Genomic DNA, 20,337 nt, shown 5'->3' with positions numbered 1-20,337 from the left:
CTTTTAAAGATCAAGTACAAATTTGGTAAGCAAGGCATGAAGCCACTATCTATCACAGCTCACAGAAGCAGTTTCATCAGAAACTCCCTAGCGCACACTGTCTAGTCCAAGCTCAAGCCAGCATTGTTGTGGCAACATCACAATGGGGAAAGTTGTCTTATGAAGAGAACCATACCCAAAATCAGGAGAGGAGGATTTTTTCCAGAGACTTTATACTTATTAAAAGAAATTGCTAATTTACCTCCACTTGAAGAAATTTCTAGGGAAAACCAAAAAGGCTACCAGCTATGCATGGAAATGAAGTCATTTCGGCAAAATAAAAAAAAAAAAAAGGAAAAAAGGACAGTGTAAATGCAAGAAAAATCCCAGTGTTCTAGTGATAATAGATGAGTTCAAACAAAATTCCCAACAGAATATATATAAAAGATTCCAAACATCTGATGAGAAAACACAGATTGCTCTTCAAAGCAGTGAAATGCCATCTATTCATCCCTCCATTTCCAGTTCTCAAGTTATTTAGAGACATTAAGGTGCCAACTGCAATTGGCTCTTGAAGCTCTAGTCTCTCAAAGTGGTTTGACCCATGTTTCACTTCAGGGCTCTGGACCCTTGAACAACCACACCTGACACAGGTCAGCTAATAGGTACAACCAAGCCACAGCAGCTGGCCCAGGTTTGCTCCTTAACATGAACAAAATAAGACTAAGTCACTTCTCTAGTGCTTAACTTCTTAAATTTCTGTGACAGTTTACTAGAGCCAGCAGAGTTTTGTCATTGCTATCCTGAAACATCCAGGTTATTGAATTGACAGCAGATCTTTCTTTCCACTGTAAATCTCTTCCCTGGACACCAGCTCTCTTAACCAATGGTAACATGGAAAGCAAGGCAGATTTTTTCAGAGCTGCACACTGAAATGTGCCATAAATTTCCCCAGCTGTTTTGCGAGATGGTCTTAGACATCTGCTCTCCAGAAACAACCCAAGGCATGCGAATATCCAATACAACTACCAGGAAAAGACAGAAAATGAGCATTATTTTCCAAATAAACACCATCAGGCTGGGTATGAAACAGAGCAGACGCAGGGAATTGCAAAGCTTAGAGTGGAAGCCTCAGTCCCAATGACTGAAAAGAAAGGGAGAACTGTAGTACACAGCAGTCAGAGGAACACACAACAAACCAGGTCTCAGCAGGCCTTGAAGCTGAAGAAGAATTTTAGCCTGAAGGGTAAGAGTGCAAAACTAGCTAATGCTTTATGTATCGATGTCTTCACTTGCAAATAATGAAATTATTTTTAGCTCTATCTACTCTACGTGCTCAGTTACATAGCAAAAGAACAGGCTAGAAAGTAAAAGAATCCATGCAGAGAAGTTTTTTGCCAAGATAAAGTCCCTTTCATCATGCTTATTAAGGACAGGACTGGGGGGTTAGAAACCTTGTTCTTCCATGAGCTCCAGATTAGCCCTTTCAAGAATCATATTCGCACTCACACTGCAGCAGCACTAACAGCCAGGATTGTTTAGAGAGCAAAAGGACTTTTTCTATCCATAACTGCAGTTGGGATGCCAGTGATGCATAAAAGACAAACCCAAGCACCAGGAATTTAGTGAGTTTATACATTTTATATGCCTTGCAAAGCAGAACTATACTTCAAAAAAATTGGAAGTTTATTTTAAAGAAGTACTGGGGTCCGCTGGTAGCTACCATGTGGTAGCTACCCAAGTATTCACCCATACTGAATATCAGCAGTGTTCAAGCAGGAGTAAACACTTCCACAGCAAAAGCCAAGCTACTGCTGTTCTTGGGAGAGACAGGGGAGACAGAGATCGTGGCCTTTCATAGAGAAACAGTGCTGTTCATGTGACACCACTGGCTCTCACCGCACTCCGCCATCTGATACAAGACAAGTATTTTGAATGCTGCATCACAGTGCTCAGCAGGAAATATTTCAAACAGCTGCCACTGCTGCACAATACTCTGGGTTGCTCCTGTGAGCATTCTGAATGGAGTGCTTTTACCAGAAAGTTGTCAGAAAGCCATCTCAAATAGAAAAGCAGAGCTATGAAATATTTTAGTACATCTTGTCAACTGGAGCCATTCTGATGGATGTCACAGCAACACCACCCCTTCCCCTTGTCTCCCATTCCACTCTTTTTCTGTGTACAACGAAGTCTTTAGACCGGTGTTTGGTCTTATTCTCTCATTGCAAATCCTTCGCTGTGATGCCATCTCTATGGAACAGAAGAGAGAGGTGAAGAACAGAACTCACCTGAAGCTGCATAACTACATAATTGAATTTTTCATTTCTTCCACAGCCAATAAATCTGCAAACATGATCCTTCCCTGAAAAGAAACAGAAACATACAGAATGGAACTAAGACAACAACCCTGTGATCATGATTTTTAGAAAAATGGTTTCTGACCCAGGTCTGGTAACCATAAAGTGGTATCACATAAGGAGTTTTGCAGAACAGACTGATTATGTTTCTCTTTCCCAGTCTCGTAGCTCAGTAGAATACTGACGTTTAACAAGAAAGCTGCCTGTGACATGGCCGTGAGTGGAAATCAGTGTCCGGGTTCCTCAAATCCTGACACAGGCCACAAGTGAGAGTGTGACAAACTGCAGTTTATACCACCACGCACACACAACAACACCACAGCTACCACCACCCCTGAACTAAAGTGTGAGTAACGCACATGACCACAAGTTCACTGGTAGCACAGCTCAGCTTTACTCAGTAAATGCTCACTTGTACACACCACCACTACACCTGCCTATTAGCACTGCTTACCCTGAAACAGCTAATCTAATGTTACTCCAACGTGGACAAACCCTGATTTTAATAGACAGAGACATCTGGAAAAGAAAGATGCCCATGGAAAAAATCCACTGAAACATTCAAGCAATTCCATAACAACAGAAGGAAATAATATAAGTAATTCTGTGTCAAGTTCTGGCATGGTGTTAGAAGTACATACTACACCTATTCAGGCAAAATCAAACGAAATCAGCCACCTCACAATACGCAGTTAGTCCTCAGGGAGCGAGCAGAGGCTGTGGTTTCAGACCCTGACATGTAATGGATTTGCGATGGTTTGCTCTCTGGATTATCAGAAGGGGAAGTATGAGGCATGTGTTCCCCTAAAAGCAGACTACTGATAACAGAGCAAAAGTTGATGCACACCACAATGGTGAACACTTGGTTCCTGGTGAGGTTTCCAAGCAGGGAAGGGGGTGAGAATCACTGCATAGCTTTGCCCTATATGTCTCTGTAGCACTTGAGCAATGGTGATTTTTAAACCAAAGCTTATTGTTTGATACTTCCCAATTTTAAATAAAAAAAGGAAAAACATGAACACATACAGTAATCAGTAACTGCACTGCCCTCAGGGCCCTGCTATTGCTGTCATTGCACCATAGGTCTGGGGCATCAGAAACTGCTGGGGACAGCAAGATATGACAGAATAGGGATGTGGAGGGCAGCAGGAGACAAAGAAGCAGCTTTGTCACCGGAGAACCAGAGCCTTGACCAGAGCAATAGATACAGCTGTGGAATATGGAGCTTCATCCCAGGACTCCTGGTAAGAGCATCAAGATTCTGCCCTCCAGGGCCCACCAGCATCCCACAACAGAACACCCACACTCTCTCTGCTACCACAGGGAGATAACAGAGCTGCTGGCAACCAAAACTGGAGGGACAGAGACTCTGGCTGCTCCTTAATCCCTTCAGAAGAACAGGCTTAAAACAAACAAACCAACCAATCCTAATATCCACTAACATCTGGTTAGATGAGCAGGAAGGTTAAGTGTTTGCAGAGCCTTCATGTCTCTGGCATGGACATTATCCAGTTTCAGGACTGAATGCGCAAGACCATGCTGAAACCATCAAGGAACGTCACAAACTACCATATTTCAGGAAAAGATATTGAGAGATTAGGAGAGTACCCTCTTCAGTATGTGTCAGGGCAGCCTGCACGCTCTTCCCTGATCCTCGTTTCTCACATAACAAGCCCATGGCCTGTGTGTGCCCATGGGTACTGAGTGCCACTGGTTTCCTACTATTGGCAACTTCATTGTGAATTCAGTGTTGATTTTGACATACAGGTTTTTGGTTTTCTGAGGGAACTCCTTGAGACACTGTGTGGAAATACCACAATTCCTGCCCTGGGCATTACCAAGACTCAACTATCCCACATCTCTTCCTGCCATGGGTCCCAATATGCTGCTTGCCAATGTGACCCTCAAAGCCAGATTTGTGGCTACAAAGTAAACATATCTGAATAACCTCAGAAAGAATGAATTATATTTCTTTAGGAGTTCATGCTACTTCTGTGCTTCAGCAAACTGGCCATCTACACAGGTTTCAGACAGGATGGGCAGGTCAGTGCAAGCCCACACTCAACCCAGACATGATTCTCAGATTTGCACAGACCAGCCTGGCTTACTTACAGACACTGAGTTCCACTTGGCTTTGTTTGCCTTTCAGAGCACCAGGAGATGGATATTGAGGCAACAGCCAAAATGATAACTGTTTCTAGTTACAGTGCAAGCTATTGTGTGGTAAAAAAGGGTAAAATAGTAATTTTTTACACCCTTTTATTGTTTTAGATGATTGCAAAGCACCGATAGGCAGGACACCATGTGCTTTTTATTGCTGTAAAACTACAGACAACACCTCTGACAGGTAGAACCTGGCCATCTAAATCACTAATTTCAGCAAAACAGGAATGATAGTGTCCAATTATATGACTCAATACACATCCTTGCTAATTTGATACTTCCTCTTGTGATTTCAAGTGTATTTCTGAGACCTTCTGGTTTTGTTTTTTTGTAGGTTTGTTCTGTGTTTTTTTAATCAGTTTCCTCCACAGTACTATTGTTTTCTGGATCACACAATTTCACCAATAGAAAAAGCATTTAAGTTTTTAGTTTATTATCTTTGAGAATTGTTTGCATGTTTAGTATGGCAACATGTTTCCACTTTCTATAATTTTTGAAAATGATTAATTGACTGACAGTTCTGGATGACCTGCATCCCAAACTGACTTGATTTTATACTGAATCCTCCTTTCCAGCCTAAAATGGGCTTGGATCTGACCTGTTGGTCTTGGGAATTTAGGTGCTCTCTGGAACAGCTCTCCCATGCACTACTCTGCAACACAAGCAACACCAGGAAAATAAGAAGAAAGGAGGTGAGGGAAAACTGTGCCAATTTCTGCATGAAATAAAAAGAATATAACAAAGTGTAGAGAAAGCAGGCCATATTTAGAAGTAGTGCATATACAGGCAGCTGGTCATATGGATGGGATAAATGCTTGCAGCATCAAACCCTTTGGATTCTGGAAGCTTTTACCCATCTTTCATCTAAAGGAGGCAGCAGATTACAACTGTTTGCTCTCTTGGAACAGTTCATGCCATGCTGAAGTAGCAGATGGAGGCTGACAGTCAGGTGTGACTTAGGGATTCCTGCAGATCAGTCCTGAGGCTGATCAGAACACTGAAGCGCACAAGAACAATTGTGTTAATAACCTCCTGTGCAGCCAGGATGATGGAACTGTCATATTTCCCTTTAAGGTAGCAGGAAATAGCCCCCACTTCTCATACATGCCCTCCTCAAGCATGGAGATCATAGCACAGAGAGTATCAAAGCATATTTTAACCCAGAAAAGAAAGAAAAGGGTGAAAAAAAGGTTTTTTCAAGGTATGTCTAGTATGGGAAGCCTCATAACTATTTTACTGCACTAACTGCTAGATGACACTTACTCCTTTGCTAGACTATTATGCTCAACAGCCACCCTGATATTACAGAGGATCAGAAGTTATACCATAGAAAATACGCTCTATATCTGTATTTGTTAATTTCTTAAACCATACAAATATCTTCCAACAAAGTAAAGAACAGAGCAACAGATTATAAAGAGTTTTGTCCTGTTAACTAACACTGGAGGAATAAGTCAGCCTGATGCTGACTTGAGAAAAGTTTCAGAGTGTTTTGTTTCACAAGCATTTAGTTAAGGCAAAATTTTAATGTTAAGTCATAGGAAAATATTCTTTCTACAGTTGTCTTTTAACTACAATGAACATAATAATCTCCCACATAATATTGGGTAAAAATTACAAATATTTCAGTCACCGAAATGGTCTTCACCATCCTTGTTCTGAAGAAACTTAAAAATTACAGTCTATAATTATGGTCTCATGTATAAAAATAACTTCAAGTATTTGGAAAACCCTTCCACCCTATGATAGATACTCATCATCTTGTAGAGATGTGATTAAAAGCCCCATTTTAATACTTTAAAACTTTCATTACATGAAAAACTTTCATTACACAGAACTTAAGAAAACTAAATTATGATCCTTTTTTGAGTCTATTTTTTCACATGGATGAATTTCAAACTGCTGGACACCAATATTCATTCCAATCTTCTACTCCTTTAAGTTCTTAAATATTCTTCATGTATTTTCAATATAGCAATGAAAGTAATAAAATAAATATTAGGAAATAAATATGTGATATTATCATTGCAATTTGAAGTTGTTGGGTTTTTTTTACAGACTCCATATTTCCTGTGTTTTCACCTGCAGACAAGCAGTAACCGCTCTTCTCCACAAAGGAGTTAAAAATTTTAATCTTTTTATTTTATGCTAAAATTTTATGATTCATCTCCATTGATTAGCTGTCTCATTCCTAACAGTCCACCCAAAACACTACAGTAACTTCTACTGCACGGATTATCATAAATCTCAGTGCAATTGTTACTCTTATTACTGTTACCTTACCACTTCCTGCATTTTCTCCTGCACAAGACCAACACCGACATAACAGCAGGAATTCAGCAGTGCCCACTAGGACGGTGGCAGGGAAAGGAGAATGTAACATTAACAAAAAAAATCAGAGCATTGGGTTTGTTCAGCCTCTAGGAAGGCAATAGAAGGGAAACCATCTGCTGGTTGGAGCCACCAAATAGAAGAGTGCTAATAAGATGGAGTTTGACTTTTTCTCAGAGTCTGTCCTGGTTTCAGCTGGGATAGAGTTCATTTCGTTCCTAGTAGCTGGTGCAGTGCTTTTGTATTTAGGATGAGAATAATGTTGATAACACAGGGATGTTTTGGCCATTGCTCAGTAGTGCCTACCCTAAGTCCAGAACTCTTCAGTGTCCCTGCTCTGATGCACAACAAGGCAGGAGGGAGCACAGATGGGACAGCTGACCCAGACAGGCCAAAGGTATGTTCCATACCACAGAATGTCATGTCCAGTATATAAACTGGAAGGAGTTGGCCAGGAGCCACATATTGCTGCTTGGGAATGGGCTGGGCATTGGTCAGAAGGTGGTGCATCACTTGTTTTTCTTGGGTTTTATTCCTCTTTTTATTTTGTTATCTCTCTTTCCACTACTACTGTTATTGCTATTATTTCAATCAGTAAACTGCTCCCATGTCACCCCACAGGTTTTACATTTTTCCACTTCTCCTCCCCATCCCACCGAAGCAGGGGAGTGGTGAGCAAGCACCTCTGAGGTACTCAGTTACCAGGTGAATTTAACCTAGAACAGAGGCACACAGAGTGGCACTGGACATGAGCTGCAACATGGGAAGTTCCCACTAGGTGTGATTTCTTTTTCCCCCATATGAGGATGGTCAAACCCTGGAACAGGGACCCAGAGAGTCTGTAGGATCTCCATCTTTGGAGATTATCCAAAACTTCACCAGAAAAAGTCCAGAGCAACCAGGTCTATTTCTTTTCTGCTTGGAGCAGGAGGTTGTACTAAAGACCAAAGATCCCCCCTGCCAGCCAAAATTTTCCTCTGGATCTATTTGTGTCGCATTCACTTTTTCTTTAAGGCTTGCCTCTCACATTAGCAGCAACCTCTGACCTCTCTAATCATAAATGCAGCTGAATTCCAGAATCATCAGTCAAGTTTTGTTTTATTCAGGTAATACATGAAGTATCAAAATCAGGGGAATACTGTTGGCCAAAAATAACCACCATGGCACAGTGATCCAGAAGCTCAACCCCACAGATAACTGCTTAGAAAAAGCCCAAGTGCTTGGTGACATAACTTGGTACTGCTGGGGTCACTATTATATAGCTGTGGACATGTAGCTATACAATTGCTCTCACTGGCATTTGGAAAGCTGCAGTTGTTTCTCAATTCCCTACATTATAGTATACATTTTACAGTATTCTCTTCTTTATTTGCCTGTCAATGTCAGTGTCAGCTTATCACAAATTTTGTATTGTGGGGATATTGAATCCACTTCTGCACAAATACTGTAAAGAAAAAGATTCAGCAGGACTAGAAAGTGAAATGTGAGTTATTTTCATCATTTTCTAACTTTACTTGGAAATGGTGTCTGTAGCTTGGCAAAGCTGACTCGCATACAGTTCTTTTCCTTTGGAGTTAGCAAGTTTCATCTCTGGCCAGACAAACAAGCTGACTTCAGGGACTTGTCAACTCAGCTGGACAAAGGAGTTTTTAACATGAAAGAAAACAAATTCTATGCTGGAAGTGAGGCTTAAATAACTACATTATTCAATAGTAATCAGCTAGAATTTAATCAATTGGGTTAACCTTGCTAGTGCTTCTGTAATAAATGAATGAACTAATGGATGCAAAACCTAAAAGGTTGGTCATCATCTTCCAATCAAATGGTAAAAGGTAAAACTGCCTGACCTTGCATGGCACAATTTCCTGCAGTTGTTTCCCAAGACCACTAACAACTTTAAGATGAGTAACTGATAATAGATCCCACACAGGTAAAGGGACAATAGTGCAGGAGCAAGAATTCAACATAGCCCCCAAAAAAGTGTGTTTTAAATCCTTTTTCATCCATCCCGTGACCTTCCCCCATCCCATACTACCATGGTTGACACAGAAAACATGTTGCCCAAATGCCACATATTATTCAAACACTCTTCCACATGGAAAAATGCAGTGCTGGGTAAAGAGGATCAAGCTACATCTTGAATCTGCCATCCTGTGATAGCCTAAAAGCCTGCTAAGGTAATTTACTCTGCTTTGTAGTCTTTACAGATATCTTGGTTACATCAATCTAGCAAAATACTGTAGAAACATATAAACCGTGTCTGTAAAAGTAATAGAAACTGAATTACAGAGGGTTAAAGGCACCACTTTAACACAAAACTCTCACATGTGCAAAAAGAAAGGAAAAAATCTAGGACTGGTAAATAAGAAAAAACAAGCAAGATCCTTTTTCTTCCATTATTTTGCTAGGAAACTCCTACCTGTCCAACCTCTGGCAATACAGAGGGAACAAGCAACACAGACTTGTTTCAGTATCTGCTGTAATAAAATCAGGTACTCAAAAGCTACAATGCCTGTGACCAGGCTGCATCTTGCACAGCTACTCAATATGCAGAAGATCTCTGCACTGCAGGATAAAAATAATCAGAGCCCTACGCAATGAGATTGGTTATACTGAAAAGAAGGCATTTAGAAAGAAAACAACACACTGAAGAGAGCTCAGCAATATCTGGCTGCTGAGCGAGGTCAAAAGCAAGTATATGGGGCCTTGTAGCCTCACACCAGGGCAACACTGCCACTGCAGATGAACTGAAAACAGTGCACAGCACCAGAATAATTGGGCCATTTTAAATTACAGTCTGCCAGGCTTCTCCAAAGAGAATCCTAGCATAGGAAACCAAAGGCTGTGGCTACATCCGTATTTTGGAGAGCCTGTGGACCAGAAGGCATAGAACGTGCTGCACTGTCCTGGTATTACAAGCCCCCAGAGAGCTCCCAGAAGTGCTATCAAGAAGTAGGTAAGGACAGGGAAAATATTTTTGAATTCAAAGCATCTGCTTCTGAGCCTCACACAGCCTGAGCTGAGCATCTAGAGAGGACACAATACCTGGTTTGGCATGTAAGATAGCTTCCTCATACCCTTCTCTGCAGCAGCCCACTGGATTTAATCAGGGATACTGGTTTACAATTTCTGCAGTTAAGGCTGCTGTTAGAAAAGCAGACTGAGACAGCCCAAGCCAAGCACCACAAAACTATGCCAGTGCTGTTCTAACAGAGATGTGACATTTTGATTAACCTCAAAGATGTCATAGATGGGAAACTGAGTCCAGATAGTACTCCACAGATGCCCCTTGGCTAGCTGAATGTTGCTCCACAGCAAACCTAGGGTGAGGAAAAAAGTCAAAGAGAGAACAGGCAGGTTTCTGTCCATTTCTATTTCAAAGGAAATTGAATAAATCAGTATTTCAAAGGGTTAGCAAAGCATTGAAGGGATGGAAAAACATCTGCTCATCTAGAAGTGACAGTACTCTTCCTTCCATATGTTCAATCATAGGAAATAATCCCATTTTTTCTCCTCATGATTCCAAAGAACAGGATCCTCAGAGTCCTAGTTTATAAGAGCAATGAGGTTTTACAGCAAGTCCCCATACTGCCTTCAATCATCACAACTAACGTGTGTCAGTGTTCAAAGAGTGGCTTTAGGTCATGTAAGGTTTTCTGAGCAAATGGACCCAGAAGTTCCATTTCAAGTGTACACCAAATAGTCTCCAAATCCTAAAGCAAACCAACAAATGGTGCCTCAGACAGGGGGCAGATTAAAACTAACCCAAAGCAAAATTTCCCAAATACATGAAGTTTATAGTGTAAAATCCCCAATATATCTTATCTTTTTTCCTGTTTTTACTTTATTATCCCTACGCTTACCAACTACAGGCACACATTTCTTAGTGCTTTCCACCATTAATTTTTCCTATCATTTCGTACTTGCATGTATATAAGAACCTATGACTGCAAAATTCTATTCTCTAATGTGGTTCCTTGGACTCTTCACAACACCTGGTAGCTGGGAACTGCAGAGCAGCCTTCTTCAAGGAAGGAATATTTTCTGATCCTCCAGGTAAACTTAGTCCTGCATATTCCATCCACAGAAGGGACAGATGGGCCAAAGATAGTCATGTCTGACAGCAGTGACAAGCAACTCCTGTAGTTAGGCCAAAAGGGTTGCTCAGGCTGCTGTTGATAAATGGCAGAGGACTTCACCTACAGCAGACAGTGGGTAAACACATAGTGTGATCTCAAGTAAAAGAGAGATCCAAGTTCATAAGCTGTAGTTGCCTTAATGCCACCACATGGTGAAGATTTGGAAAGAAAGACTTGTTTTCATGGAAGGGGCCTGGCATCATGGGTGATCGCATCTGCTTCTGTTGCAATGAGGATATCAGTAAAATCAGGTGCTGGGGAGAGTGCAGGCCTCCTTCAGCAGCAAGGACAGCAGTACACATTGTGATACTGAGGTCAACATTCCTAATGCTACCAAAAAGAATGCAACTTCCCTGTTCCCCCAAGCAAGTTTTCTCAACACAGAGAAAACAGCTTTGGTTCAACAGTGCCTAGCCCCTGTCAGAAGACAAATGTAAGCCAAACAGTGCTTGACAAGGATGAAAATAAAAATGCTATCTCGTGGTGCTCTGATTAGAATTGACCAGATAGAGTGGCACCAGAGAGAATGTCCTGAGCCCTGCAAGTCCAGCCTGAACAAGGAAATATTCTACAGCAACTGTGTGGGACCAAAAGGTTTTGATTTTGACTAACACAGTCCATGGAATGCAAGAAAAAGACAAAAACTTCTTGAGTAAAGGCACAACAGGACAACTGAGAGCTTCAGCTCATCAGCTGCTTGAGCAAGAAACTTTCTAAGCTGACTTCTCAATTGTGTTTTACCCAAAGCATAAAAGGGCACCATTGTTGATGTTTCCCACACTCAAGACAGTAAACAGATTTGGAATTTTAGCCAGAAGATGATCTGTGATCCTTGCAATTAACAGTGCAAGTCAGAAAGAATTTTGCCTTTGAGAAACATAATAATATCTAAACACTGAAAGAAAAAGCAACATACAGCTAGAAAAATCAAATCAAGTATGAGTAGAACAGAATGACACTACAGAGCAGTTAAGAGATACTGACATGCCCACACGTGATCTCAGATGGCCAAGCACAAGTATCTCAGAATCATTTGTTTTATAAGGGACCTCTTGAGATCATCTAGCCCACCCCCTTGTCCAAGCAGAGACAGCTAGAGCATCTTGTCCAGGGCCACATGCAGGTGAGTTTTCAATATCTCCAAGGACAGAGACACAACCATCCCTCTAGGTAACCTGTGCCAGCATTTGACCACCCTCAGAGCAGAAAACTACACACAGTGTTTATTAGAAGGAACACAGATTCTCTCGAGGAGTCATTATCTGCTTAGTTCCCCAGTTGTTCTGTGTGGACTGCTAGTGCAAACAGGACACTGTGAGGGGCCTACCTGCAGCTGTGTTCCTTATGTGGCTATTCCACAAAGTGTCCCAGAAAGCCTAACTGTTGGTGACAGCCTGCACTCCACACCGATCAGGAGCTACCGCACTGACAAGTCAGGCTGTACCCAAACCAGGTCCTGAGGTAGGTCTGCAGTATGGGCTAATGGCCAGTCTTCTCTATCCCAAACTCTGCCAAGCTCTAGCAACTTGCTAGACTCTGATTACAAGCTCTGAAAAGAGCAGCAGCTCGTTAGTCCTTTAAGGTTGCTGTGACATCTAAATAGAAAACAATAAAGGTTACTATTTAAGGGGGACTGCAATGTTCAGTTCTACTAGAAAAATACAGAGGAATTTTAGACAACTCTGTTCCCTTACTTTTCATCTAGAAACCCATGAAATGACTATATCACCTGTGGTAATACCACCAACTTCCTCCATCCACCAACTGTTGGATAAAGGCAGCATCTCCCTTTATGAAATGTTTCTCACCTCTTTGCAACACTCTCAGTGAAAACATACACAATACACGATTCCCAACGCTCTCAACCCAATTTCTTATTTTAACTTTATCATTTATTTCTGTAAAGCATTTGGGGATTAACCTTGAACCCAAAAAAGCTAGATTCTTCACAGAACAGCTTGATTTGTAAAAATGTGGTTTAAGTAATGTGTCATTCTTAAATGCAGGATAGCTGATGCGTAGCCAAATCTGCTTCTTTGGTCTTTTCTGTCCCTTAATATTTACTAACTGCTTTGCCAGGGGACTTGTCCTAATTCCACACACCACCACTCCCTCTTCCCAATTACAGCATCATGCTGTGTACAAATGTGGGTGTTTTTTCAAGCATTTGGTATTCTCAACTATTTTCCAGAAATAAACACTGGCAGTACACATGTATTAGTCAATGCCTTGCACATTTTCTGATGCTAGTCCTCACTTGGTGATTTCAGGTCACACTTTTCAAGCATTCTCTGCCCTGGATATAATACATATTGACACTAACTAGCATGATAGCATTTTCTCTTGGCACTATAATATCTATCATTCTGCACAGTCATACCTTCAACTCAATTCAGAGCATTCCAAGTGTACAACCAAATTAAAAAATCTCAATCACTGCCTTGGCTTGCCCTCACTCCACTGTTTTCAGACCTCAAACACCTGATTTGCTGTTCTTTGGGAGCTTGTGTATCCAAGCCTTTCACATATCAACAGCAAGATTCCTCTAACAATCTGGGTTGATTTCTCCTTTACACAGATCAGCTGCATCTATTACAACACAGTGTATTAAAAAGAGGCCTATCAGTCCTCCTCTTAGATGATCTGAAACGTGGAAAACAATTTGACCTTCAAAAATAATTCAATGACTTTTACCCAGAGGCAATCTGTCACAAATATTAAGTAACCCGTCTCACAAGACTGGCAACAGTCTCACCCTCTAATTCAATCATATCTCTGGAGATTTTGTACAAGAGAAGAGGTATAGACACAAACATAAGGCCACAACACTATCTCTGAAGCATGAGCCCTAGTGATAGGGCTCCTAATCCCTGCTTCAACAGAAGGGGATTCCTCAGACCAAGTGGGAATCCTGCAAAAAGGAACATCCCTTCAGAAGCATATTATACTAGAACATAGAAACTGTTCCTGTCAATAGCTGGCCTTGCCTTAACGAGGAAATTATGCAAAATGCACTTCAGCAAACAGCAGTTCTCAGTCCCTCAAAGGCAAATTGGGAAATTCCTTGTTTACATCCTCCCATAGCAATTAGTTTTTAGTAGAAGACCCCTTTACTGTTCCTTCAGCCAGGAACAACTCCAGCAAGACAGCTCCCTTGCACCCTTTGGTGTTAAAATGCATCTCATCACAATTGCAAGAGCCTTTGGGATACTGGCTGGTTTCTTTCACCCTAGACTTTAAAGATCAGCAAATGAAGTTTTAACTTTTAGCCCTATTTATTACAGTTTCATCTCACCAAACAGAAAACAGCACCCTGATATAAAGCAAGTCCCTCCTCAGTGTAGTATCTTCGATGGCAGCAGGGCTGGATATGAGCCAAGGAAGGCTCCCATTTTGCTGCTTCCCAGTCAGTTTGAAATCTGCTTATAAGCTTTGCCAGGTTCAGCTATAGAAATTGATGGCCCCAAGGCTGACTTCCACATCCAAACCAATATAAAGCTGTGTTAGAAAAAATTAAGAATAGACACATCACTTTACACTTTGCCCTCAGAACAGTGAGGTAATGAAAAATTAGCTAATTGTCAGTTTCCCTATACTTTGTCTTATCCACTTTTTGCACTCATCTACTAGTCAACCATTTTCCTTGGAGACTCCATCACGCTTAGAGTGCTCCCGGTCCTCTGTGAGGCAATCAGCTAACCTCATTTCCTAGTTAGATGCTGCTTCCTCTATTTCTTATTTTCTAATCAGTATCACTAGATTGCAGAGACCAGTGTACTAGTAATGCAGTTGAAGTCTACTCATTGTTCTTATAGCCTGCAGACAAAAGTAGTCCCTGTTGTTGGAACTCACTGGAGTGAGCTGAATGACTTAACATAACATTACATATAGATGAAAGCTGAAGAGAAAATTATAAAAACCATTTGCAACTTCAGATTCTAGTTGTTAACACGCACAGTAACTTAGCGCTTCCAAAGGCCTTTCTGCCTTACCTTGCAGCTTTTTCAGGACAGCCACTTCCATCTTGAGAACTTGCTTGGGCTGCTGGGCTGATTCTACCTTCAAGGCCACGTTCTCACGGGTCAGCAAATCCATCGCCTCATAGATCTCCCCAAAGCCACCACCACCAATCTTCTTCAACTAGAAAAGTACAAAGAGATTTGGTACAATGTACATGACAGAGAACACCAAATTGGCTCCCACAAAGCCAGGCACTAGCTTCTTAACTGTGTAGAGAGAACCAGCTCAGTTCCCAATCTGTGCTGTGGCTGAATCCCTTCACTGCACAGCTAGGCAAAAGTCCAGCTACCCACTTGACTGTGCTATGTATAAATTCTTTGCTGTAACAACAAAGAACAAGCCTAGCAACTAATGACATGTGATACATCTAAAAGCAAAGGATAATGCCTATTATCTCTGCAATGTTCCTGCCAAAATTCAAGGAAAGACACTTCAAGGATGTAGCAGAACCACTATTCAGACCATGTTAGATAAAAACTGTCATTCCCTCTCAACAAATACATTTCTGCAGTAAAACATAACCATGGTAGTTGGAACTAAGAAATAAGTTAAATGAAGTTTACATGTCATTCAAAGGATTTTAAACACAGAACAAAACATCCACAGGAATATTTTACAAGATACTTGACCTTCTCCGCTAGTGAAGTTGCTTCATTGTCACATTTCAGTGAACTGTCAACTGCATTACCTCAAAACAGTTGCATACAAGCCACCCGTAGAGCTTCATTGTTTCTCATTCTCTTGCTCTATTTATTTAATTTTTAGTTTGAAGCCCAACAAAATTCTGCTCTTTGTATCTCTGAGCAAAATTAAAGACTGTTTCACAATAGGATTTCACTATTTCAGCTGACATAAACTCAAAGCTAAAGAAGTCCAAGTTCCAGCATATTTGATATGTACCTACTAGAGAGAGATCATCTGCCTGTTCTAGAGTAGCCTCCCACTCAAGAGAGCAAATCGGGATCCTCTGCCTTTCCTGGAAGGTGATTCCTTGATCCTCCTTCTGCTGAGACTTGACAGCATATGTGCATATATTTATATATGAGCATGTATAAGACAGACTTCTAATGTGTTGCAAGTGTCAATGTGCAAGTGCCAGGAAAATTATTATATATTGGTTTCTCTTGGATACATTTAAAGCATACTGTGCTGTCCAGGAAGAAATTCAAGTTTACAGCAAAGATAGATCAGGGTTCCCTTGATCTGCTTAGCACTTGTTCACTGAACCTAGCTGCAGCCCTTCCTTTCAGCATTTTGTGTTCCCTCTGTGTTAGCAACTGCTCTGGAAACCCTGAATGCTGCTTCTTTCCAACAGCAGCAATAACACTTCAAGAGAAAAAGATGTTTCAGTCACACAAACATGGATCTTACATAATGTTTAATGAGGTTTAGATGATATATTAGTGTCTTCTGCACCACAGAAGGCCTGTCCAGTTTGCTGAACAAAGGGCCCTGCCTACCCAGGGCAGGGTTTTTTCTTCCTAAGGTGACCCAAAATCATTTGCTTTACTGACTTGCAGGTCAAGAAAAACAGTTCCACATGAAGAAGGAAATATTTTCAGTATTAAGAGCCTGGCTGTTGTCTCTGAAGCTATTTCTTGATAACCCTACGAAAGCTGCTATCCAGAGCCATTCTTCTTTTTGACATTTTTCCTCACAATCTTCCACTGGGCTAAACAGGCATATGCATACAGCCCAATAACTAGGTCACCACATATTAATCATAAATAATTACAGTGCAGTCCTATTTCTACTTGGAAATTCACACTAAATTAGCTGGCTATTAAAAATCTTTCTATCGAAACAATACTACATTTGGCACAGCAACAATATGCCAGCTAATACCTCAGGATTCAGTACACAAGATCTTCTGTTGCCTGATGTATTAATGGCACAAGAGAAAGGGACAGTGAAAAGCTACAGAAGGCAAAAAGTTTAGTTGGGGTCTGGAAGGACTTTGAGAAAGACTGAAAAACTCTCAGTTGGAACATGGGTAACATAACAAGCAAAAGTCAACAGTAATAAATACAGCACAGCATAGCTGGGATGGAGAAGAAATACAGGCTACCCAAACATTTCAGTGGGTACATAATTCAAGAAATGGATCTGGGGAGAAAAATTGCTGAGCCAGCACAGGCACACATAATGATCTTTTTCCATTCACTGGCCCTAAAAGGGACACAGTTGTCAAAATGCAAAAGTACTACAATACAAATGGAACAACATCAGGATCTGTAGGAAGGTCTAGTCACATACAATGAAAATATTGAACACCTTGCTGCTAGAGGCTCTCACTGAGTTAGAAGTCATTCATTTCAGGAGTAAAAGAATGATCAGGAGCCTGGAAAAACTAAGGACAGACTAGGACTACTACCTCAGAAAAAGCAAAAGAATGTGTGCATCAGAGAAGCAGGTTCAGGAAGAAAAGTACAATATTGAGACTGCACACCTGGGAAAACAGCCAATTCAGAAGAAATGTAAAAGTCTATAGAGAAACAAATGTGAGATGACATGAGATCAAGATCGGAGCTTCTGCTGAATCAGCAAACTGATTTTATACACACATTCCAGCCAATGGAATGCTGTCAAAGCTGCCTTTGCTTCCTCACATCCTTTCTTACCCTCTCATGGAAATTATTCTCAGGCATACTTTTCCCAGCAAATCAGATGGTTCTATTCAACATTACCAGCACTGCCATCCTCCTTGATTTTTCAGCAACATCCAGAGGCCACCAGCAGCCATTTCCTTTTCTTTGTTGCAAAGGAAGTTGTTGCAATTCAAGGTCTTGGCTGAGATCAGGGGCTTATGACACAAGCATTTCCTCATTGCTTGGGTATTCTGTGGGAGATCACTAAGGTGAACACAGCATAGGCTTCTGCTGGACACAGAGAAGAGATGGGCATATACCACTCAAAAAACCCAAACCCAATAACGATACCACAAACACAAAGTCAAAAAAGAGAATGAAACATCTAACTAGAATGACCTAAGTTGCAATCACGAGTCATCAGCCTATGCTAAGCCTCACTGCCCCAGGAATATTCTGTTCTCATCGTTTCCTACCTTCCACCAGCCCATTTACTGTTAAGATTGGGATACGGGCTGACAAAACCAGCAGGACTCATTCTACCTAAATGCACAGGCCCCTGTGCATGAGTCGAGTGGCCAGGTTTCCATTACAGGCTGTGAGGTCAAGTGAACAGTTCATCTGATCAAACACAGGTTTGGACTCGGGCATAGACAATCAGTAGTTACACAGGACACAAATGGCTCCCTTTGAAGTCTCCTTTAAATATTATGAAATATTTTGGATTTATCCTGAAAAAGCCTCTAGTAGTACAATCCTCCAGAGCCTATAAAAATCCAACAACAACAACACACAGCCTTCTCACTAAGCAGAATCAGTATTCTCAGAGAGACAGTTCAAAAAACCAAGGCAACACACAACTCCAACCAAAAATAGCTTTGAATTACAAATTTAATCTTTTATTTCAGAAGCATATATGACACCACTGCTCTAAACAAAGTCTGCCTTCCAAGGATATTATATAAAGACCAGACCTTCCCAGGATAACCAAGGCAGGAGTGGTTCAGTCTCAGGATCGGTGGCAGGGTCAAGGAACAAGAATGTGTGCTCTGAATCCAAAGCAAAGGACCAAACAAAAAGCCAGAGATCTATAGTGAACTCAGCCAGGGTCAAGGCTGTCATCCATAGGCTTCAAATGTTTGACAAGGTCAAACAATGACTACTGTTACTGCCTTTTAGGAACACTTGCATAGTCAAGCTTGCAACTCCTGTAGCCCAACTCAATGGGCTCCTTGATTCAGAAATTGCTAGAAGGCCTCATCTGACTTAACAGGTGAGGATGAGTTGAGTTGACCTACATTCATCAAACTCTCAAGAGTCCACTCAACTTGCTCAAAAGGACTGGATCTGATCTCCAGGGAAATGAACTCATGTATAACAGGCATGTGACTGAGCCATGAACTGAGAAGGCAATTAAGAAGCCAACCAGCCACATTCTAAAACATCTGAAAACCTCTCAAAGCCCAATTAAAGCAATTCAGAGTGAGACCAAAACAGGCCCCAAGACTGAAAAAGAACCTTCCTTGTCCCAAATTCCCTCTTGGAATCATAAATGGCCCTTGTGAGCCAGACAAGGTAAAGAGTTCACAAAAGTGTGTAGGACTTCCAGCAAGGTTTCCAAAATAAACAGGAGAGCTTCAGTTCAAGAACTTCAGAAACCTTAAAGAAAACAAATCATAGATTGCACCTAGCAAAAGAACATGTACATGAGTCAACACTTATATTCAAAGCTCAGAGCAGAAGCTGCCAACTCTGTCTTGCTAATAAGTCTCAGTTGTGAATCCCCAATAAAAAGCATTTAGGTGAAACAAAGAGATACATCAATTCAGCTTTAAGGCATCCACATTTATCCCTAGTTCAAAGCAAGCACAAGTTATGGTTGTCTTTGTTCCCTACCCTGAACAAAGCTCTTCACACCATTCAGAGCACATGTGGATCAAGTCACCCTCTGGGACTCAGTAAAAGTCGTGTGGTCCCAGTACTGTCTAAATTTCATCCAGTGAAAGCATCAAAACTATCTGCAAGTAACAAATGATGACTCAAAAGAATACTTCTTCTAAGTCCAAAAGTTTTGATAAAAACCATAAGCACTGCTTGTCCATGTCTTTTTTCATAAGTAAGAACAAAAATCTTACTGCTGTCAGACAGCCAAATTTTACTGACTTCGAGTGACAGGAAAATGAACAACCAAGAGGCCAACTGCAGAGAATTAACATCTTCATTTGTCAAAGCTTTGTCAACCAGCATATAGGAAGAGAGGAGGAAAGGAATTCAATGAATACATTACACCAAACTAAAATTAGAAATTGGCTCAATACTGGGAGTATATCAGCACTAAGAGCTACAAGGTTCAAGCAGATGCCCAGTCAGAGACAATCACAATGGGAGGACAAATTACACAAAAAACCTTCTGGCAGCTGCACCCCAGCACCACATAAATATGCCACACACCTGCTTGAGCAGGATCCATCACCCACAGCAAAGCTTGGACCGTACAGCTTGCACACTGTGGGTTAGATTTAGAGAGGTCTGTGATGTAATGTTACAGCTGTATGCTCGCTTTAAGGTGCAGTCCCTTTTTCCTCTGTCACTTGATCCTATGCTATCCCTTTCCTTGGGCCAAAAGAGGTATTTTCATAGCTTTTCCAGATTACTTCGAGCCCCATACAGCTTGTGGTTCTGACTGCTCCCACACCAACATCAAGCACAGCAAGGGGACAGCACAGAAGGCCTGCCTAAAAGGAATGTGCACCTTGCACT

General features: G+C 41.2%; 1 protein-coding gene across 1 annotated transcript in view; it reads right to left on the bottom strand.

The window, feature by feature from the left end:
* The window catches only part of TTBK1 (tau tubulin kinase 1), an 89,987-nt gene that overhangs the window by 67,077 nt on the left and 2,573 nt on the right, over positions 1–20,337 (bottom strand). The window contains exons 3-4 of the mRNA XM_018085491.3: positions 14,962–15,109; positions 2,268–2,341 (exon numbers count right to left, since the gene is read on the bottom strand). Coding sequence (XP_017940980.1) covers positions 2,268–2,341; positions 14,962–15,109 — 222 coding nt within the window. The remainder of the gene's footprint in view (positions 1–2,267; positions 2,342–14,961; positions 15,110–20,337) is intronic.

The sequence above is a fragment of the Manacus vitellinus genome, unplaced genomic scaffold (assembly GCF_001715985.3).
Source record: "Manacus vitellinus isolate BGI_N305 unplaced genomic scaffold, ASM171598v3 scaffold_81_pilon, whole genome shotgun sequence".
In the NCBI taxonomy this organism is placed as follows: domain Eukaryota; kingdom Metazoa; phylum Chordata; class Aves; order Passeriformes; family Pipridae; genus Manacus; species Manacus vitellinus.
This window is presented reverse-complemented; position numbering and strand designations above follow the sequence as displayed.